Here is a 24,031-nt window from a genome sequence, read left to right on the forward strand (position 1 = left end):
TAACAATAACAATAACAATATTAACAAAGTAGCTAGCTTAAACAAATGGACGCGAGTTACACGCGGTCGCGGCGGTCGCAATGGTGGACGCAACACATTCAATAATAGTAATAGAGTCACCAACAATAGCCCAGTTTTGCCCATTTTCAACGTTTTTAATTCATTGAACCATGAGGTCGGTGGAGATGCAAACCATGGGTTAGATCCGTGTCCGGGCGGTCGTTCGGGTGTCCCGCGTGACGCATCGGGCCGCATACTACAGCGCGACACATATACTTCTTTGCACCAACCGCGTAACTCCCAAAACCCCCCTTTGCCAAAACCCCGGCGCGAAACCACAAGAAACTCTACGCGTCATAATTCCCCCCCCCCCCCACAAAGCCGTAACAACCAGCGACAACGGACCCAAAGGAATTTGGCTGGGCCTACGCGAGTGGTCTTACGCGATAATAAGCGTCAAGAACTCATTGCGATGGCTAACGCTACTGAATCCTGGGCTGAACTGGAGGAGATGGACAGGGAACTGTCTGTGTTCTTTCAGGGCACCACAGAATCCAGGCCGGCAGGTCGAGGAAAACCTGGAGGTTGGACGGCAATCCGTAATCAAGGAGGCACTTTTGTTCGCGAAGGCCCGCAAGATCAGGGTAACGGTGGCAGAATCCGCTCTGCCACCCGTATTCCAAAATTATACAGGGAAAATCGGAGGAAAGCAATGCAGGAGGTGCTTAAAGGTCCATCACCTTTTTGTCAGGTGCCTAAGAATGATGTTGACAGGTACTTCCGCGCGTTGTACTCTGACGATTCTCCCTTTGATGGAGAGTTGCCAGCTAGACAAGTATGGCCACTGGACGAGAGCGATGAGTTGGCCGAGGCCTTGATCGTTCCTCTTTCGGCCACTGAGGTCAGCCAAAGGTTGGCCAGAATGCAGGATACTGCACCTGGCCCCGACGGTCTGAAGTACAGTGACTTTAAGAGGATGGATCCTCTAAAGTCTTGTCGGATGGAGTGCGTGAGGGTAAGGATGTTATCATCGCGTGTCTGGACGCTTCCAATGCTTTTGGATCCATCCCACATGAGGTGATATACGATGCCATTGACGGGATTGGAGCGCCTAAGGTGTTTCAAGACCTGATTAAGAGTTTGTATACTGGGTGCACGACGAGGGTTCGTACCAGTGAGGGCTTTACTGATCCTGTTCTCCTCATGAGAAGAACAAAGCAAGGCTGTCCGGCTAGTCCAATCGTTTTCAACATTGGCATTGATTCTGTTCTCCGAGCGATAGAAGAACTTAATCGGGGCTACATGTTGAAGACCAAGTGGGTCGTCTCTAGAGCGTATGCCGACGACTATTGCTTTGTTGCTGATAGTGTGGAGGACATGGAGCAGTTGTTGCTGACGGTCAGTATTGCCGCTAAAAGGGTTGGCATTAAGTTCAACGCCTTAAAATGTATCACCTTGCACGTCTCTGGCAAGAGCAATGAGCGTGGTGTACTTGACACCAAGTTCAACAGTGACGGTGGGCAACTAAAGTCGTTGGCGGAGGGAGAGGCTTATGATTACCTGGGCGTCCCCGTGGGTTTTAACATTAACCAGACTCCCATTGCTATAATAGGTGAAATGCTAGCTGATGCTAGATCAATCGACCGGTCTCTTCTTGCTCTGTGGCAAAAAATAGACGTTTATTATGCCGCGGATTGATATATTATTGGTATACTGGTATATTGCGGGGGAAAGCTCGATAAGACACCGTTGATTATGGCCGATAAAGTGCTGAGAAAGTCGGTGAAAGGCTGGATGCATCTTCCACAGAGAGCAAGTGCCGAAGTAGTGTACTTGTAACCTTGGAAGGGTGGAGGTGTTATCTTCCCGCTTGCGGACCTAGTGGACATTTCTGTCATCGCTCAGGCTTTTAAAATGTTATCCTGTAAAGACCTTGAAGTGGCGGAAATCGCGAAGTCCTCACTTGAGCAGGCGGTCGAGAGACGTACAAGTCACCAACCTTCGATGCAAGAAATTGCACAGTATCTTTCGGGTTCACTAGAAGGAGCCTTTGCGCGAAATCAAGGTGACCCAAGTCTATGGTCGAGAGTGCAGATCGCTACAAGGCATCAATCTAGTCAGTTTGGCCTATCGTGGGAATGGTGTGCTGCTACTGAGGAGCTCGCACTAAAATGCAAGGACGCTGAGGGGCGTTATGTCTTAATTGGCCCGAGTTCTAGATCCCAAGTAATATGGCGCCTAAGAAAGGCGGCCCAGCAATTTTATCACGAGTCGCTTACGATGAAGGACCAGGGGAAGGTATGGCAGGTCACGGCCCGCAATCGTGAGAGCAATCTCTGTTTGCGGGATGGTAAATATATTCGGTTGGCAGAGTGGCGCTTTATCCATCGTGCGCGCCTGGACGTCTTACCTCTTAACGGGGCAATTCGTTGGGGGCAGCGAGATAAACGTTGCAGAGTGTGCGGATATAGCCTGGAATCCCTTCCTCATGTCCTGAATCATTGTATGGCGCACTCCGCGGCATATCAATTGAGACATAATGCCATACTCAACAGCATATCACAGGCCTCGAGGGCGGCGGGAGAGATGCGAGTCAACAAGTGCATTCAGGGAGTTGACGGGGATCTGGCACATCTCAAGCCTGACATTGTCGTTAGGAACGAACGAAATGAGCTCGCTACTGCATTGAAGGCGCAGGGGTATCAGGTGCATACTGACGCGATCGTTGTCGGCTCCCTAGGTGGATGGGACCCTAACAATGAGTCGGTTCTGAGGGCGCTTAGTATTTCACCATACTATGCTCGTCTGATGAGACGTCTTATTGTGTCGGAGACCATTCGCTGGGCGCGAGATATATATGTGAAGCATGTGTCTGGTCAAAGACAGTATGTTGGTACCGTGGCGCCAAACGAGGATGCTTCGTGCGTCCGCCCTGACACGGACCTGACCTTTGGACCACTATTGTCATTCTTAACGCATCCACCATTGCGATCGCCGCCACTGCGAATTGACTAATTTTTTATAGTTTATTAATTACTTGCACGCTAGCTACTGCTTCTGACGTTTGTTGTCATTGTTGTCATTGCTACGCGCTGTACATTATTTATACATATATACATATACATATACATGCATACACATACTTTATTATTGTATTTAATTTAATTGTTTATTATTGTGTATGCATATCTACAAAAATTGATAATTTTTTATATTACTTTTGCTGACTAAACTCACCTCTTTCGCCACATGCAATGCTGGACCAATATCATGTGGGGAAAGAGGTGATGTAAATATTATTTTGTTGACTGTACTTTATGTAGACTCTTTATTTTTTTTTTCTTTGACATAAATACCAAGTAATTGAATCGCTGCGGGTAAAATAATATGACTTCGACATTATTTTTGACTGCTGTATGCTAAATTTTATACATATTTATATATATTCGTTGTGTCTTCCGCCACACTAATATTGCATATTTATTGTTTTTTTTATAAGTGTTTTTTGTAATTATTTTTAAAAATTTAATATTAAACAAACACTTGCTGTATTACCCGGTGAGGGTTTGTCCTCACCGGGCAGTTTTGTTGGCTAAATAAAGTGATTTTCAATCTGTTTCTAGGTATTGCGTTCTCGACAGTAAAATTATCTCACGGTGACCCGAAATAACTGGTGTTGTATTAAGAAATTACAATAACTTTATTCACAAATGATAGTTATGGATTTTAGAAGTTAAAATATACACTTATGATACAAATTAAATATGTTCAGTAGTCAAACTTACAGAAGGTATGACTATGGACTTGATAGTTTTTATAAATTCTGGTGTAACTGATTCTAATCTGACAGTGAAATTGAACGAGTGCTAAGAGCTGTCTTAATAAAAGTACTGAGAGTTGAGGCCCTCCTGCGCACTGAGCAAGGGTTTTTATAAGGTATTCTAATCATCAAAAATAGTGGGATGAGAATTATTAAGGAGGGTTAAATTGTTGATCAGAGTTCACACTCATTGGTCATTAAACTCGTCATTGCTTATCAGCGCGAGGCGATTGAGCATAAGACCCATGCGTCGAGCGCGAGAGGGGATTTCATCCTCGGCTGATGTAAATTTCTAAGAAAAGTTATTTATTTGAAAGTCAAAGTCCATTTTCATATCATCTGCGTTTGTTACAAATTATTACTAATAGTTTATACAGCTGTGTTTTAAGATGATTAAACTATCTTCAGTTGAATATACTTTAAGATTAAAATGAAAAATGTTCTCATACGTGGGATTGAGTACATCCGGTGATTAGTTTATTATTTGGTTATTGATTTGAAAAATATACGTATGTTGAAGATATTCTTATAATATACAATTCGAATGATAGAATAGTTCTTATGATATATAATATACTCTTACGTTATTATAATTATGTACTTAAGGTACTCTAATCGTTGGTTATTAGGGTGCCTTATTTTGGGAATAGACTTTAGGTTGGTAAATTAATCTAGTGAGCTGAGAACGGGCCCTGCTTGACAGCCACGATATAACACGCCTTACCCCGTTGGACGAGCGCCCCGCTCGTTATTTTTTTTTAAAACATAATGGGACTTACCGACGTATGGTCTATTTCCTTACAAATGTATTATACTTAAGCTACATGATATGTTTATAATCAGATGCATTTTCTTGTATCATCTACTCGTTTTATAACTTGTTACATAAATTTTTGTTAAATTATTCGTTACATAGTTTAGCTTAAATTTTACTTAAATCTAACTTACAAAATTAATTAATTCATTCAATTTTTTTTTTTTTTTGTATTTTTACCCTTGTTTATCGATACATTCATATTTATGATTTTGGTATATTTTTTTTTATTAAAAAAAAATTTTAAGAATAAGTTTGTTGATACTATTTGCGGCTTTTCTAAATAGAAAAAAAATGTTTCTTTATATAAATTTTTAACATTATTATTCGATTTCTTCTTATATATATTATGCTTATATATATTTTTTCAAGTTTGAAATTCGTGTACTAGCTAAAGTCCTTCGTCTAGGGTATGTAAACGTGATTTCTTATCAGTATGAGAGAGTGAGATTCTCTGTCTCTTGCTTTTTTTTGAAAATGCATTGGTCAAGGGGAGAAAGAAAAAAAAGAAATTGTTAGTGGGGTAGGTTCCGTCCCGTTATCGTGAGCATTTTTGGGGAAAAGTGTATAAAAGGTCAGTGTTTTTTGAAGACTTCATCACATTACGTTCAGAAATCAGTTTAGAGTTTTCGTAAACTAAGTCACGTCACTATGGCTGTTCAATTAGAGTTCAACTACTTCTTTGAGACTAGCAAGGTAAACAGATAGACTATTTTGTAGTTATAAAATTGTATATTTGGTATTTTTCATTTATTTCATTTTTATTTATTTATTTTTAGCTCTCGTGCTGGAACATTTGGTTTAATGCTGTCAAATTTATAGTCTTTGTTGCGTCGGCTGTGAGTCATTGGGGTTATAATGAGCCACTAGCATGGTACAACATGAAGCGATTTTATGGTGCATTTCAACTGCTGTTTGACATGTATGTCTACGTTCAGCGAAGAAACAACGTAAGTAGCATTATTTATTTATGTATATACATTTTTTTTTCATATTTCTATGTATCTATTCGTTTATTTTTTTCTGATTTTATTTTCCTTATTTTTATTATTATTAGGTGTACAAAAAAGTTCTACCCGTTTTTCAAAGATGGAGTTATCTAACAACTATTTATAGGTTAGCTATGAATACGTATATGTACATGCACAGCTGTTTGTACTCTTTAAATTCATCAAACTTTTAATATATTAATCTTCGATATATATATTTTTTTATTAAGTTAAAAATGGAAGTAGGTAATGAGCATATCCGCCATTATCTTTTATATGAATTTCATCAAGGAAAAAGTGCTGCTGAAGCTCAAAGAATAATCTGTGCAACTTATGGTGACAGTGTTATTGATGACAGTACTTGTCGAAGATGGTTTCGGAAATTCACAAACGGAGATTTTAATTTAAATGATAAACAACGCTCTGGAAGACCTTCAACAATCAGTGACGAGAAATTGGAAGAATTACTGAATCAAGATTCTGCACAAACACAACAAGAACTTGCGAAAAAGTTAAACGTTACTCAACAAGCTATTTCTGAAAGATTACATGCTTTAGGTAAGATTCAAAAAGAAGGAAAATGGGTACCTCATGCATTAACTCCAGAACAACGAGAGAGACGAGTTGACACCTGCCTGTCGTTGCTTTCACGACATAAAAAAAAAAGTTTTTTGTGGAAACTTGTAACAGGGGACGAAAAGTGGGTTTACTATGAGAATCCTAAACGTCGAAAACATTAGGTAGACCCAGGACAACGAACGACATCAACACCAAAACGTAATGTTTTTGGGAAAAAAATATTGCTTTGTATTTGGTGGGATGAGTGGGGCGTGCTATATTATGAGTTACTCAAACCAGGAGAAACCGTTACTGGAGAACGCTACAGTTGTCAATTAAAAAAATTAGCAGATAAAATCAACAGTAAAAGACGATTTGCGGGACAAAAACCTCGACCAGTGATACTGCAGCATGATAACGCCAGGCCTCATAGAAGTTCAATCGTCCACCACACTATAAATGATTTACAGTGGGAAGTTTTACCGCACCCGGCGTATTCACCAGACCTTGCACCGTGTGATTTTCACCTATTCCGTTCATTGCAAAATTACTTGGCTGACAAACACTTACAAAATGAAAACGAAATGCAAAAAACAATAGATGATTTCATTTCGACAAAAGATCAAGCCTTTTATCGCCGCGGGATCCATCAGTTGCCTGAGCGTTGGCAAAGGGTAGTAGATGCTGATGGTGGTTATTTTGATTAAAATTTGTATTTTATTTAAAATTTTTAAATATATGTTTTTTTGACAAAAAACGGGTAGAACTTTTTTGTACACCTAATATTTACATTTTTTTTTATATTTATTATTGTTACGTCCAAATTTGGTACGTAATTATTTTTAAATTAGTGAGTATTAGGTCCAAGCCGAAGCCTATAGACCGGGAACTCCAGAGGTTTTTGCTTAAATAATATTGTTGGTGAAGGTTATATTTAAATTATAAATTCTCGGGTTAAAATTTAATGAATATATATATAAAAAAAAAACCTTACAAATGTTATGGTTTGTTACTTAGCTATTACAAAAATTTAATTATTCAAACACAATTTTTAACCACAAAATTTAATGATTCCAATATAAATTCTAAACGCAAAATTAAACGCCAAACAACACTTAAATAAAATTGATTATTCAAATACAGTTCCAGAAATAAAAATTTGTGACTAGACTATTTTCTAAAGTCTCTTACTAAATTCTAATATTCTGCTGTAAAATTATGCAATATTATTCCTTAACGCTCCTACAATATTTTATCTGAACCTATTTATTTTGCAATATTCATTGACATACCTGGTCACAGTAGTTTTGTTGTAACACAAATTAAACGGAGATAACAATGATACAAAATACTTGAACGTTGAATATAGATGGTCACTGACTCTAATTTTAAAATAACTTAAAGTTCTACGTGGAGAAAGCCGGCCACTGAACTTAATTAAACGTTTCCGATCTGCACCCTGGGAGATCCTGGTCAAGAGAGAGAGTTCACGCGACCAATTTTTTGGGTCTCGAATTTCAGGGCGTCCCAATAGTCCTCAATTGGGGGGAAAACCGTGACCAATTAGAGGTCCGGCTCCTGGCCCTTACCCTCACTCCTTGATTTTCCGGAGAGCGTCGCCTGAACTCGCTCTATGATTGGAGCTTCTCTATTATATCTATTGTCTATTCGCATAAGTGTGTGGGCGTGTGTGTGTATGTGCTCACCCACACGCAAGCACATTTACGCGTGGCAAAACACACACACGCACACACAGGCACGAGCATTTCCCTGTCCACGTTTAATTTTTATTGATTATTTTTATTAGTTATTCAAAATTATTATTACTTATTATCGGATATTATCTTTGAATATTATTTATGAGATATTATTTATGAATATTATTTATTATTTATTAATATTATTTACTACTTATCAGACCTGGCCTCTTGCCTAGAACCGTACGTATTTCTTATAGAATATAAAAATATTATTTACTATTTCTTATTATAATTATTTATTATTGAATGTTGTTTATCAGGCCTGGTGTACCCACCTAGAACCTTTAATTATTTATTATAATTTATAAAATATTATTTATTATTTATCATTGCCTGGCCTCTTGTCTAGAACCTAAAAACACTAGAATGAGTCATTTGTTTAGTAAAAAAAATTATTTTGTAATGAGTTTAAAAGGTTTTGAATCTTATCGATAATTCATAAACTAAATAAGTTTCTAAATGTTTGTTTGTTTGGGTCTTAAGCCGTTAAAAGCTGTGACGCACGAAGGTATGTTTCTAAATGACCACCGAGGCACTTAACGTATTCTCTCGTTACTCTATTTAAAATTATAACATTAAAAAAAATTAATTGTTTAAATTTCGCCAGACGTAACATTATTGTTATTATTTTTTTACTATTATTTTTTTTTATTATTTTCTTTTTTGTTTCTTTGTATATATTTCTATTTTCTAATTGTTAAATTTTTTTAATTTTTTTTCTTAGCCATTCTACGTTCCTAATGTGAAAGGAATAATTTCCATCCACGAGATGCGTCAGCGTCGTATCGCGAGGCTGGACGCACGCAATGAAACGTTCCATTTACGGATGGTCTGTTCGGATAATTTTGATTATCTGGGCATCAGATGGATTCACAAGGGCAAATGGGGTGATTACAGTCCAATTGAAGATTGGTGTCATCCGGCTTGGATTTCCAACCAGGGCTTAATGTCCGTATATTTCATGGAATATGTTTAAAAAAAAAATTCATTCTTATTTTTAAAACCGAATTATTATTTTGTAATGGGTACGGGATTGGTTAAATAAACGGACGAGCAAAAACTCGTTCTTAAAAAAAATAATCTGAATTTTCATCCTAAATCCGTTTACTATCCTTATTATTAGTTCTAAATATAAGTTTATCGATTAAGTAGTGAATAACATAGCTGATAAGTAGTTTTAGTTATTATTTTAGAAACTTCTAAAAGTGATGAAGAAAATCGGAAGTAAAAAGAAAAAAGGTAACTATACATTTATATATATTTCTTTAAATTTATCCTTTCCCTTATTCAGTATAGGGAGAAGGCACAAAAAAAATCTAGTTTAAAATTTTTTATATTTTTTTTTATTTAATTAATTATTTATTTCACTTATTATTTTTATTATTCTTCACATAGTTTGTTATTTATTCATTTTTTTTTATATATTTTTTTAAATTCTATTCTTATATTGTAACTATTATGTATTTTATAACCGGACAGCGTTGGTTTACGACGTGAGAGTGCGTCTCTCTCGCTGTCTCTGTCTGGATTTGGTCTTTCTCTCTCTCTCATTATAGTCTTATTGCTGAGTTCGGCTGAGTTAGGCGCTAGACCACAAGGAATAATTTCGCGCAGCAGGTGACCGTAAATAGGTCATGTGCGCATAATTAGGTAGGGGTCGTCAGAGGTTGGGACCTACGACGTCTTGGTGAGAGACGAGACTTGAGCTCAAGGAATCGTTGAGCATTCACATGCTAAGCTATCTAGTCGTAGATTTTTAAGTCTACAAAAGAAAATTTTGTCGGAATATTGTCTTCGGTGACAAATTATACCTTAGTTGGTATAAATTTGGTTTGAAAACCACTAGAGAGTGGAAAGTGTATCTGTGAGGTATCTAGCCAATCCACGGGTCCAGGAACCTGAGCCAATCAAGCAGGAAAAGAGAGCCGTCATCGTTCCGGAGATCCAAGGATGAATCGGCGTCTCATACCAGCAGTACGTCATTGAATTTACCCAGATAAGATTTTATAATAAATTTATATTGATATCTATATTTCAACATAATACAGCCTCTCTCTTCAACGCGACCTTAGCGTAAATAATTATTAAATTTTGTTTTCTCGTGACTATTAAATATTGGCACGTTAAATAAATTAATTTCATTGTCGCTGGACACTTACTTATTTCTAAAAGAAATTAGTTTATAAGTAAAAGGAAAAATCTTTGTACATATCTGGGGACTTCGTTAAATAAATTGTATATATATATATATATATATATATATATATATATATATATATATATATATATACGGTAATTGAGTCTTTAAAATGAATTCCTTTTATCACCAGTGTTCTTTGTTATGTCCAAATAACTGTTTTTTTATTCTAATAATTATTTAAAAATAATTATTACCGAGCTCTTCTTTTCAAAAGCGCGTGAAAACGCAGCGTCATCTTTTTCCACTTTTTATGCGACAAAGAATAGTGGGAGGATAACTGCAATAAGGCGAACGAACGATTAATAAACTGTCGTCACCTTCCACCAATGATAATAATCAAAAATTCTCCATTAATCGCGAAATAAAAGTTGATAAAAAGCCTGAGCACCCATAGCTCTTGGCTAGTCGGTTCATATAACTTACGGTCCGCGATTATTCGAACGTCAAACTTTCGTGCACTCTTATTGCAGGATTCCGCCCCAGGCGTTGAAAGGTCAATAAGAGGATCTTTAATATAGTTCTATTTAAACCTTATTGCAGGAATCCGCTTCGGCGTTGAATAATCAATAAGGCATTCTAAAATTGACATCTTTTGCAGTCAATTACAGCAGGAATTCGCTTAGGCGTTGAAAAAGCAATAATCGACATCTTTATCTATTAAAAATCCGCAAAGATTAATAGAAACTTCCGGTCCGATTGAAATAGTGACGCAAATCACGTGTATTTGCGATTCCATCTCGGGCTGAGTTATTTTGAGCATAAAATCGCTTTTCGGGTGTGTAAAAAGGACGCATTGAACATGAAATAAGAATCTTATAAAAATATCCGTGAATAACAAATATTCTTAAAATATCATTTGTTAAAAATTGTGTAAAGGATTCAGTGTACAAGTGAATTGTAGCTAAATCAGTAATAAAAAGCCAAAAATCCTAAGTTCAGCCTTCCGAGTATTATTCGAGAGTAGCACATAAGTTTACATCCTACTACCCCAGCCGCGCCCTTCCAACCAAATTCTAGAGGAGGAAGCTGAGTGAGCTGCAACGTTCTGGAGGGATCTAACCTGCCGTGACTAGAAAGAAAGAAACATCGAAAGTTAGGTGTAAGATTTAAATTCTATTCTTTCATAAGATAACTGGTTCAACACAAGATCACCAGTCTCTTCGGAGACGTTTGGGTTCTTACTTTTCAAAAGATCCACCATAAATAATAAATTATAGGAAGATACCTCTTCCTCGTATTCTTTAATGTTGTCCGCAACCTCCAAATCGCTCGTCTAAATTTTTCTATCACTACCTAAGGGAGAAATCCCGGATAATTAATTTAAATTTAAGCGGCGGACACAACATAAAGATCAGTGGTGGCAGCGTTGGGATTTAAACAGTGAAAATCCTTCTTGTTGAGCTACAGTTATAATTCTTCTACCATTTTTGAGAAAAGGTAGATTTTTGTGGTTATTTTTTTCTCTTCTCGAAATTTTCACATCTTAGAATTTCGAGTTTCGTGGCATTTTCTCGAGGGTGCCACACCCTGCTTTCGTGGACCTGCCACACCTTAACAGGTAGCAATTCCACGTATTGTAAATTCGGCATTTTTCGCCCCTCAATTCGAGTGACGAAACGCCTGAGTTCACCGTCCGCGACTTCGCGACCAAATTGCAAAGTCAGCAACAAGTCGCACATCAACCTTACTGTACAGCTTTGAGCTGTTGAAAAAAAAAATTTATTAATTCTTTCTTTCTCTTTCTGACCAAGTCAGCATTTTGCTTAGAGTTCACAAACGTTTGACATCCTCGTCTTACGCTTTACCTTAGAGTGTGTCACCACCATTACCCGTACCAACAAAAATAGGAGGCGAAGAAATTTAACGCCTCCTCCAGTCGGTGGTCGAAGGGGCGCAATGGTCAATAACGAGCAAAGACCTGTTATCCGGCTTGATGCCACTTTGCACGATGCAAACACTCCACCTTCTTCGTATGACATGGTCAAAGAGCTCTATCGAGAGCTCCCTAAATTTAACGGAGAAGGTCCAAATTGCAAACAAATTTCAAGGAATTTGACGCAATCGTACGGAGTTGGTTACCTTGCATCATCCCGGAACATCAAGACATGTTCGTTGCAAAAATCGTAAGATGAATTTTCGGTCGTGCTAGAGACCAAATTGAATACACTCCGATTCACAGTGTCGTTGAACTTCTCAAGAAACTGGGAGAAAGGTATCGAGACGGCGATCCAGCTCTTGTTTGGCACAAATATCTAGCTTCAGCCAGCCCGAGAGAGGGTGAAACTATCGAAGATTTCTTTTTCAGGTTGCGCTAAATGATCAGAGGCCTGGAAGCCGCGTTGCCAGAGGAGAATCGGGAAGCCATCATGTCGCAACAAGAGAAGGTTGCATTCGATACTCTTCATTCCGCTTTGCCTGACCTTCCAAAATGTCTTGCGAGTCTAAAAGATCCAAAGACGCTCGAAGATCTTTATAAGGCAGTAAAAGAAGAACGAACTCGCGAATGCATACGACCAAGGCGTAAACGCGAATCTAACGACTATCAACGTCAGTTTCAGAGAGACAGAGGCTACGACCGAGACTATAACAGACGTTACTTGAAAGGCGACTATCAGAGACCTCGCAAGGATTATGATGATTACGACGACCGTCAAGAAACCAGAGGACGAACGTTCTTTTACTCTAAAAAGCATTATAGACCGAGTAAATACGCTACAGACAGCGAAGACAGTGTAGACTCCGACGATAGATCAGTGTCAGCTGTTTACTGAACGTACACTTACACCTCAAGTAAACGGGGACGTGGACGGACCTACGACGACGACTCGACGTCACGAATGTTAAAGAAAAGTTCATCACGTTCACGAACAGAAGAACCTTCTTCAATGAAGAAAAAGGTTGTGACCTTCGACTCTGCAGACATTGACACAGAAAAACTTTAACATCTGAAACTTGAGGCTCCGTGCTGTAAATGTCCCTTCTGCCCTCATCGCGAGGCAAGTAAATCTGTCTCTTTAAAAGACAATAACGAACAATTAAACTCAACGGGCGCTCGACAGACCGAGGCGACTGCGAGTATGCCCCGAGAGTTTCGCTGACCTACGAATCCTCATCAGAAAACTCAGACGGTGAAGGAGTTCAGAATCCTTCAACGTCCGAAAACCTTACACTAGTCATCGGTAAAGGTCCACGAGTCTGGATCACATCTCCAGACCTCTTCCAGGACGGATGCGAAGTTTTGTTGGATACAGGTTCTGACCTGAATCTCCTTTGCATCGATGCTCTGGGGGATGATACCACCTTTTACCCTGAAAATGGCGGTGTGGTGGGCGGCAGGGCGACCAGCAGTATGCCAATAATTGGAACTGTGACCCTCAAGACCTTTGACGTAGATGTTTTTTTCCAGGCTGTACCTAGACCACCAGGTGGTTATCTGGGCATCCTTGGAAATGAATTTTTCATCAAAGAACGAGCTAGCATTTCCTTTTATTGGAATACGCTGGTCCTCAAAAATCGACCTACTCGTCCTATTCCTTTTTTCAATCGATAACGACCTTGATGTGAGATATATCCTGTCCCTAGGAACAGGGCCAAAAATTTTCGACTCACGATATTTGCTTCATGGAGAATTACAATGCTTTCTCATAGACACAGGGAGGATGTGTGTTTGATAAATTCTTCCGCCCTTAAACCCGAAATTAGAGTGGATCGTGGTAATACGATGCTACTCCGTGGTTTGAATGGACAGTCCATGGAAACAATTGGTACTGTGGAATTAAAGCTTTTGGGTTCAAAAATCCGATTCCATGTTTGTGATGGGAATTTAACCTTCCATGGTGTCGGAACTTTGGGCAACAACTTCCTGAAAAATGAACAAGTGGAGATTTCATATCATCATCAATCTCTGAATTCCCATCTTGATCTTCCCGACCTTTACCTTTCAGTCTCGGAATAAAACCATCCCGTTCATACGTAATTCCACCCCGTATGCGAATGTCCGTGTCGGTACCTGTTGTAAATCCTGAGATCAAACGAGGCTACCTCCGTAAGATTCCTCTTAAAGAGGGACTCTTAATAGGCGAAGCCGTTGTCTCAGTTGATGACGATCAAGCGATGTGTATGGTCATCAATACCACATCAGATCCAGCAGAAATTGAAATTGAACCTCAAGTGCTTGAAGAATTTGAATTAGATCATCTGGACCCATCCGATGAATTTTCCGACATAGCGGAAACTCCATCTGGAATACACTCACTCTCTAAGCGAGATCGTATCCAAGCAATCTTTGATAAAATTCCTACCAATCATCTCAGTCGCACCGAAAGGAAGCAAATTTTCCGACTTATTCAGAAAAATCATGACATATTTCACCTCCCTGGTGATCGCCTGGGACGTTCTAAAAAGTTCACCTGCAAAATCGAAACCACGAGTGACAAACCGGTCCGAATCAAGCAATATCGGTTTCTTCAAGAACACCGCGACGAAATTAAGAAGCAAGTGGATAATCTACTCGAACAAGGAATTATTCGAAAATTAAAATCTCCGTATAATTCTCCTTTATGGATTGTCCCCAAGAAATCGGACGCTCAAGGAAACAAAAAGTGGAAAATGGTTATCGATTTTCGAAGTCTGAATAAGATAACCATTGGGGATGCTCACCCCCTCCCACTCATAATCGATATTTTAGACCAACTTGGCGGGGCCAAGTACTTCAGTGTGTTTGACCTTGCCAGTGGGTTCCACCAAGTACCAATTGACCCCAGAGACGCTGAAACAACGGCGTTTTCCACCCCTGACGGTCATTGGGAATATTGCTGTATGCCTTTTGGGCTTGAGTGTGCTCCAGCAATTTTTCAACGTGTGATGGATTCCAGATTAAGTAGTTTAAAAGGTACAGAACTATTCATCTATCTCGATGACTTCGTAAGTTATGCATCTTCGCTTGAAGAACATGAGGTACGGGTCCACAGACTCTTCAACCGCCTTCGAGAGGCTGGGCTAACTCTTCAGCCCGAGAAATGCAAATTTCTCTGCCCCGAGGTAGAATATTTGGGTCACATTGTCACTAAAGATGGTGTGAAACTCGACCCCAAGAAAATCTCATACCTTAGAAACGCTTCGTACCCCCGTAATCACACAGAGGCGCGAAAATTTATGGGATTAGCAAATTACTACCAATGATTCATTGAAAACTTCGCTGAAAGAGCCAAACCGATCACTGACCTTACCAGGAAAACTAAACTGTTTACCTGGTCGGTTGATTCGTAAAAGGCTTTCGAGGATATTAAGAACGCGTTATGCGAACACTCATTCCTTGCCTTTCTAAACTTCAATCGACCTTTCATATTGGCAACCAGTTCCTCCGATGTCAGTATTTCAGGCATCTTGAGCCAGGAACTGGAGAATGAAGATCGTACGCCTGGAAACCCCGATGAAAATGTTGAGAAAATTGTCTCCTGTACGTCCCGAGTCTTGCAGGAGACTGAGACAAGATACACACACAATGAAAAAGAGTGTCTGGCGGTTTTGTACGCGGTACATCGATTTCAGCCTTATCTTTATGGTAAGCCTTTCACCTTGTATACAAGCAGACCTTGTATATCTTGGTTGAAAGACAGCCAAACTGTCACCGAACGACTAATTAAGTGGAGATCTAAAGTAAGCGAATACAAATTTTCGGTTATCGTTCGACATAAAATCTCAGAACAATATGCCGAAGGGTTGCCCTACAACACTGAAGGTAGATCTTCAGAAGAAATGGCTTCAAACCAAAAATCGGGCGAGGAAGCAGTGATACTCCTACTCAAAAAATCTTCTTGTACTGACGAAGAATCCATAGCAGCTGTAAAACGAGGAAGAAAACCTGGAAGTCAAAACAAACCTCGGGTCAACAGCGCTCCACAACCTCGTGACACAAAACCGGAAAAAGGTAAACTATTGTGAAATAAATACGATTGAACCTGACGTCTCAGAAAGTATCGAAGATGACGTTTTTGAAGTAAATCAACCAGGACCATCCTCAGCACCGCAGGCTCCAGCCAATCCGGAAGCAGAGATTGGACCAGAGCCTGGACGAGGACTAGAAGAAACAGATGAGGAGGAAGAAGAAGCAGTCCGACTCATGAATGAAGAATATCTGCTCAACGAATTGGAGAAAAGTTCCAGTGATCAGGGGGATAAAAATACTCCTGAAGCGATAAATCGACAGCAAATGCGCGAAGGTTTGAAAAAATCATTCGAACGCTCCAATAAGGCCCTAAAAAAACGAGGAATTAACGTTTCAGATGAAGAAGCGGATCGTACTGTTCGTCCGGAAGATTATTACAATCCACTGCCTGTAGTCAGCCCTCAAGTAGCCAAGGAAGTCAGAAAATATCTTGAACGAGGCTACTTATCAGACAAACACGACGAATCTGAAGACTCGGATGAGTCCGACGAAGGAGGAGAAGAAGAATTCCTTCGTGAAAATTAATATATAGAAGAAAACGAAGATTCAAGTGAAGTCAGCTGCTCTGAACCGGAATTCCAAGTGGAAATAACCCCTGCAACTCCACAGACACCGCGAGCTGATGAGATTCGAGAAAAATATCTCACCACAGGTAGAAATCCTTCGACTCCTATGTGGAAAAGCACGGTGCTGAAAGCTGCGCAGGCAAATTGCAAGGAACTTGACTACGACGATCATACAAAAATCTTTTATTGGAAGGACACCGGAAGTTTTGATGACAATACACTTTCAGTCATCGCGAGGCCTTCTACTTGCCAAACTCTGAACGTCGAAGATGTTCCCACAGCCTCATCCAGTATGGCACACGTGGAAACGCCCAAACGCAAAGTGACATCCACAAGTAAAAATCTAGGACAAGAAAAGACCTTGCTGAATGAAAATCAGCAGCCCAGTTCACCAAATCGAAACTCTGCAAACGATCGTATAATCAAAGCGGAGAGATCTTCTCAATCAGACCAATCAGATGCCGGGAAATCTGATGGAACTACAGTGATTCAAGTAGAAGTACATCGAGAACAAGACGACGGAAATGCTCAGGTAAATGAATCTGACCCGCTCCACACGACTCCACCGGAAGTTGTTGACGAACAACTGGGGGATGAGCCGGAGTTGAATGTAGATTTATCTCCTAAACTTCCGAATCAAGCTCCGTGGTACGTATTTGATCCTCCTTCCTTAGATATAGCAGAGGATTTGAGTGATCAACGCTATTTACCACCGGAAGTTTCGTTTTCCTCGAGCTCTGAGTCTGAAAGACCTCGGAAATTACCTGAAAATCGAATCAAATTCAAAGACAGTCGAGATGGAATTACTTATGTGAGAAACCACATGGTACATTTCCTGTCTCTGGATTGTGAGTTGGTGAAACCAGTTTCACGATTGTTAAGAGATCTCACTTTCATCGATCAGAAAGACCTGAAGACAGCCAAACCAAAAATGGGTGATGTATTAATCACAAAATTGGGTCAGTGCTTTATCTTTACGGCCTTTGTCAAGAAGAATCATATCAAAAAAATCGATTTAAATAATTTCATTGAAGGATTACGAAATTTGAGAGTGTCCACATTCAAACACGAAATCAATACATTTCGCATGGTGAAACAGGGGGATGAATTCGATGATATAAACATTAAGCCTCATCTTATACAAGAATTGGGTGACTGTCCTATCGAAGTAACACTTTGCGAAGGAAATATAGAAGTTCCTACCGAAGAGTTACGCGATAAAATCATTGAAGAAAATCACTGCAGCACTATTGCGGGCCACAAGGGTGTCGTGAAAACTCATTGGCGAGTTTGAGAGAGATTCTACTGGCCAGACATGAAGGAAAGAATCTATAGATTCATCCGGAAATGCGAAATCTGCCAGAAGAATAAACTCGCCCGAATCAAAACAAAACAACCAATGATAATAACCGATACTCCCTTCAAACCCTTCGGGAAAATCTCTATTGATACTGTTGGACCACTTCCTATGACTAGGAGTGGGAATGTTCACATATTGACTATTCAGGATAATTTTTCGAAAGCCGTAACAGCAATCCCGATACCTGATATCCGATCGACAACAGTGGCAGAAGCCCTTGTAGATCGTTATATGTCCTATTATGGTTGTCCGAGAGTTGACCTCTCAGATAAAGTTACTTCATTTACCTCTAAAATAATACAACAACTTGCGGAAGCTCTAAAAATCCAAAGATTAACGACTTCGGGTTATTACCTTCAATCAAATGGTTCTCTAGAAAGGAGCCATTAGCCACTGATAGATTTCTTAAGAGTAATGTCGGATAAGTATCCGGACTGGAATCGATATGTGAGACTTGCGGCGTTGAGTTACAATACCAATGTGCATACTTCAACCAAATTCACTCCATTTGAGCTGATGTTTGGTCGAAGAGTTCGGTTACCAACCCAATCCCCCGATTATTCCAGAATCGAAACTTATTCCGACTACCTCGCCGATCTTATCATTAGACTGTCAGAAGTCAGAGAGATCGCTGCTGATTGTGTCAATAAGGCAAAACAAGATTCCAAAATTCGTTACGATCGACACATACACGCCAAAACCTTCCAGGTAGGTGACTTTATTTGTGTTCTAAAGGAACCACGGAAAAATAAACTCGATGTTTATTATACCGGGCCCTATGAAATCCTCGAAATTAACGAATTTGGGAGCCTGATTTACCTGAACGACAAAGGGAACCGCAAATTGGTAAGCCCTAATAAAGCTAAACCTGCTTTCGACCATAAGGCTAACCCTTCATAAAGTTCTCTGTTTCAGATCCTCAAATCTCTTACCATCATGAGACAATAGTTGATATTCCTGATCATCATAACCATCGAAGGATGTCAATCCAAGGACGACCTGACCATCCAGCCACTGGCAGTTAACCTGGGTCTACTGTACGACCCGTATAAGAAGATTCACCTGGTAGAAGAAAACTGGTGCATCATTTCTTCCATTAACGTCCGAGTATTCGTCGATATGTATCCCTTTGAGTGGGACCATCTCCACTCAACCATGCTAGGTTGTACCAAAATTATCGGCTCTGGGTCCTGCATGCACTACCTGAAGATGGACCTAATAACCGAAATACAAACCTCAATAAATCAAGCTAAATGCCGCTTGGACCAGCTCCTTGAAGAAATAACATTTAAAACTCCGCCGTTTGACCGTAATCAACGAGCTCCATGGTTCGGGTTTGTCGGCACAATTGCCCGAGAACTGTTTGGAACCATGGACTATGAAGACAAAGAACATATCACCAACAAGATCAACAAATTATATCAAGACAATGCAGAAATGGTGCACCTAGTACAGAACGCCATTCACCTCGTCAAGAGTGAGATCGTTACTATTCTCCAAAGTGAGGCTTAAATGCAGTCCAATCTGAATAATCTTGCAGGCGCTACTACGAACTTGATGAATTCCACCAATAATTACTTGGGTAAACTCGCATATTTGATGAAAGTCATGATGCTGGGGTATGAGCGAAAGGAGATTGCCAGTAACCATCTTCGAGTCCTGGAGGAAGCCGAAACCATCATAGAGGAAGCCAAGGCCGGCCGACTCTTCCCACAAGCTATATCACCAAGTCAACTCTACCGAGCATCCGTCGACATCATGAGGAAGCATCCGGATTTGAATCCACCTCAACCAATTGACCGAATGGATATCTCAACCTTGTCAGCTGTGTCTACAGTAAAAGTAGCAAGGGCGAAACGTTATCTGCTTATCATAGTAACCCTACCCCTGTTCCATAAAATTCCGTTATCATCATACGAAATGAAACGACTGCCAAAGCCAGAAAATCTGAATGACAAAATTCAGACACTGACGATACTACCGTCGAAAAGGTTCTTAGTTACGGACCCAGGCTTGAGGAGATTCTACATAGCAGATTCTGAATATATCAACAAATGCAAATCTATCGGGGACGATTTGTCTTGTCGTCCCGACATACCATTCCAGTCTGCGGAAGTCCAAGAAGAAGTAGACTGCGAAATGAAGCTGCTTTTGAAGTCAACTGAGGATATCTCAAGAACTTGTAATGTCTACATCATCCTAGAGTGTAAAACCACTTGGATCAAGCTCAATCAACCAAATTCTTGGGCGTATTCGACTTGTAAGGAAGAAAAGCTAACCTTCAAGTGCTTCAATCCATTTAAGAGAGAATATCACATCAACGGAACAGGAATGGTCCATGTTCAGGGTAGATGCGAAATTAGAAGCGAAAAATATATAATCAAAAGCATAGATGTAGAGATCACCCAGCTGAACATCACCTCGCCAAGGTTAAACTTAACCTTGGAAACGCTACAACGAATTTAACAGCTGAATCCAAAATATCTGAATTTCTCTTCAAGAAAAACATCGACCCGTTAAAAACCGTAGACAAATTCCAACCCTGGGGAACAGGATTGGAAGAAACGGAAAATCGAATGTCCGAAATATCGTAACACCATCAAGAAGACGATATCCATCGAACAATGACGGTGGAAAACATGTCCATCCTAGCTGTCCTGTGTGTCACCCTCGTCGTTCCAATATTCTTCAAATGTTGCGTATGCTCAAGCAAGAAGCGCTGCCTTACCTACAAGAAAAACAAGCAGCCAGGCGAGGTACATCTCAAAACAGTAAAAGAAACCAGACGTATCTCAGACTCCAAATCAAGGTCGGTCCAAATCAAGGACCAACCAGAAGTCATCGAGCTCCAGGAAACTCCAGCAGCTCTTTTAAGTCGTGTCGTCTTCCCTACAAGTAAATCAGCAACTTCAACTAGTACCACGAGAGGCCTTCGCCTCTCAGATTTCAACGCTCCGATCTAATCATCTTAAACAAGATAAGAATAATGTATAAATCAAATCAAAATTTCATGGAAAAATAGAAATCCTTTTTTAAATTACTTTAAATCCAGACCCAAAATAATTTTCGGGCCATTTGGTGACTTTAAAAAATTCTTATACATTTACCGACACTTTACGTCGTCTTGAAAGAGGATTCCTATTTTACCGGCATAACATTTTAAGAAAAATTATATTACTATATTCTAATTAGGGGAATGTTTAGAATCTAAATTTATAAGACTAAGTTTTGAAAAATTATACATCTAAATTCAAAATTCATTTAAATTATAACAAATTTTTAAGACACCTGGACATTTGAGAAAACAGGAGAATTGGTAATTCCTGTTGAAACTAAAAGAAATTATTTTTAAAAATCTAACTAAGAGACAAGTGTTTACCTCTCACAGCGTATGCGCAACTCCGAACATTATTAACAGCCGCTTCTTACAGCCGCTGACATAACTCCTGAGAAAACACCATTCTCCACTAAAATTCGCCTTTTTAAAACTCAGCTCCAGGAAAACATCCTTACTACTCCTATTTCACCTCATATAAAAAAAAAATGGAAGCAATAAATAGAAAAGAAATCTTCTCTCAACAACAAACATCAGGACGTTACTCACCTCATAATGGCCACATGTTCCTTAAAAATTTTAATTAACTTACCTGGCGAATTGCGTCATTTAATAATAATAATAATAAATTTAAAAGGAAAGAGGAAAAGAAAATAAAAACCGCTTTTCTCTTCGTTTACACTCGCATATTTTATATCCGAGATTGTATACGGTTATTAAAACGGATGGGAAGGTTTTGGGTTAAAAGAAGGAAAAAACGATCTTCAAGCTCATTTCCTCTCTATTGAAACGAGAAAATTGACTGCTAAAAGTGACTCGAGAGTGATAACATCTCCTGATTCACCCAGCAAACGCTGGTGATGATTAAATTGCACTATTTTAGTCCAATTCCTCGAATTTCTTCCCCTCTGGCTCATCTTTCCCATCCTCCTCAAGGAGCCAAGAGATTGGTATCCATTCTTCCATCCAATCATCTAAATCCTCGTCCTTTTCCCTCCAGAGATGTTTACTCCAGGCCAGGAAAAGCTCACGTTTCAATCGGTCAGGACAGTAGGGCAGAGAACCACAGCTTAAATAATACTGGACAAACGAATGGGATCTTAACGTTATAAATACAATGGACCTTGACTTAATACTTGAACACTTACGTGTAATAGATTGTTGCGTACACCACACGAGTAATAACACTCACAAATATGAATTTTGGGATCCCAGATTGCAAAAATTCTTCGAATATAAGCGAATTCTGCATAGGTTCTTACAAAATAATCAATGGGATCCCCAAGGTCGTACATCTGACCAAAAGACACCCACATTATGCTAGCTTCAAACCAGATGACTGAATGACTGACTTTGCGCATAAATGGCTAGTCAGCAGTAATAAGACGCGCTAGCCGTGAGAGAGTTATTACAGTAAATGAAGTAAAAGTTAAAGAATAAAATATAATGAGAAAACTCTTGAGAAATAACAAAATAAAATTGCAACATTTTGGAAATCCATTCAAAAAAAAAAATTTTTTATTCCTTAAAATTTACAATCATTGACGCCTTTTGAACAGCCAGGCGATAGAGGAACCTTTTAAATTTGAGTTCAATAATCGCAAATTATTCCTTTTTTCTCGAACGTCACGGAAACTTCTCAAAACTTCCAAAAAATGACTGTCACGAACCTTGGCATTATCAGTAAAATGCAAGTTCAAATTGACCACCATATACTGCAATCCATAAGTTAACAATATATAGAAGGAAAGTTCCTTCTCTCATTATAAGTAAATCATTTTTCAAAAAAAAAAAAAAAAAAAAAAAAAAAAAAAAACAAGACAAATCCGTTTACCTCTAATAGGGTAAGAACAGGACCATCGGCATCCAGCGGGGGTGACAGTGGTGCCACAGAATGGATCCAATCGATCTCACACTGGTTGGTCACGAACAAAAAGATCGGGTTCGAATTCAAGTACCAGCGGGCTTGTACTTCGATGAGAACCTCCTCCAGTACGATCGGTAAAGGATCCAATTCTGGATAGACAATCTCGACAGGTGGGCGATTAAAACACATTTTCAGCAACAAATCCTGGAATTACCGAATGTCAGATCGTGAACTGAACCAGATACTACCAAATTCCGTATTTTTAAAATTGAAAATGAGTTTTAATAAAAATTAACCAACTTACCCCTTATTGCAATGAACGTCCACTAGCTATAAGAACAACTCAACAAAACACTATATTCAAATATCATCTTTTCCTTCAAAAAGAATAAATTAAATAAAAATAACCATGACCTTACTAAATCAGCAGAAAAATTCATGATAATATGACAAAGTCAATTATAATTCATACTAAGCTGAACACGAAATTTGTAATAATTTTTAAATCTAAGATATTGCCAGGAAGCATAGAAGGGAAAATTTTCGCATATATTACAATCCCAAAAACCTGTAAAAGCCTCTCTCCATGCATTTCACATTCATACATGACAATTATTCTCCATTTCAGTATAATTTCATCTTTTATTATTGTTAAAATCCATCGAATATGAGGATTATTCATGTAAGAATCGTATAATCTATGTCGTCAACAGAATAAGCTGTTTGAGAAAATGGTTCCTTTGGTTACTGTAAGATGGAGCCACTTGCAGGTTAAGATCTATTAAGAAGAGATCAATACGACGGTCGATAGTTAACATCTCCTTGATGCTATGCTACCGCGGGAGCTGCGAATGCGGGCAAAGAAGAGACCGATTAGCCCCCCCCCCCTCCACCTCATATGCTGAGCATTCGTTCTTCCTCACTCTCAACTCCTTATATCACGCGCTCACTCCTACTCACGGACGGCCGTAGTAAAAACCTATACTAAAGCTACAAATATATATCTAAACCTTAAAATTAAGTTAAAAATAATTCTAAGTCTTAAAATTAAGTTAAAAATAAAAAAAAAAACTAAAAATTACCTTAAAATTATAA

General features: G+C 39.1%; 1 protein-coding gene across 1 annotated transcript in view; it reads left to right on the forward strand.

The window, feature by feature from the left end:
• Nucleotides 1-8,810, forward strand: part of LOC103575068 (F-box/LRR-repeat protein 16-like) — a 260,501-nt gene extending 251,691 nt beyond the window's left edge. Inside the window, exon 6 of the mRNA XM_053742999.1 lies at nt 8,666-8,810. Coding sequence (XP_053598974.1) covers nt 8,666-8,687 — 22 coding nt within the window. The 3' untranslated portion in view covers nt 8,688-8,810. The remainder of the gene's footprint in view (nt 1-8,665) is intronic.
• Nucleotides 8,811-24,031: the final 15,221 nt, after the last annotated feature.

This window comes from Microplitis demolitor, chromosome 2, assembly GCF_026212275.2.
Source record: "Microplitis demolitor isolate Queensland-Clemson2020A chromosome 2, iyMicDemo2.1a, whole genome shotgun sequence".
In the NCBI taxonomy this organism is placed as follows: Eukaryota; Metazoa; Arthropoda; class Insecta; order Hymenoptera; family Braconidae; genus Microplitis; species Microplitis demolitor.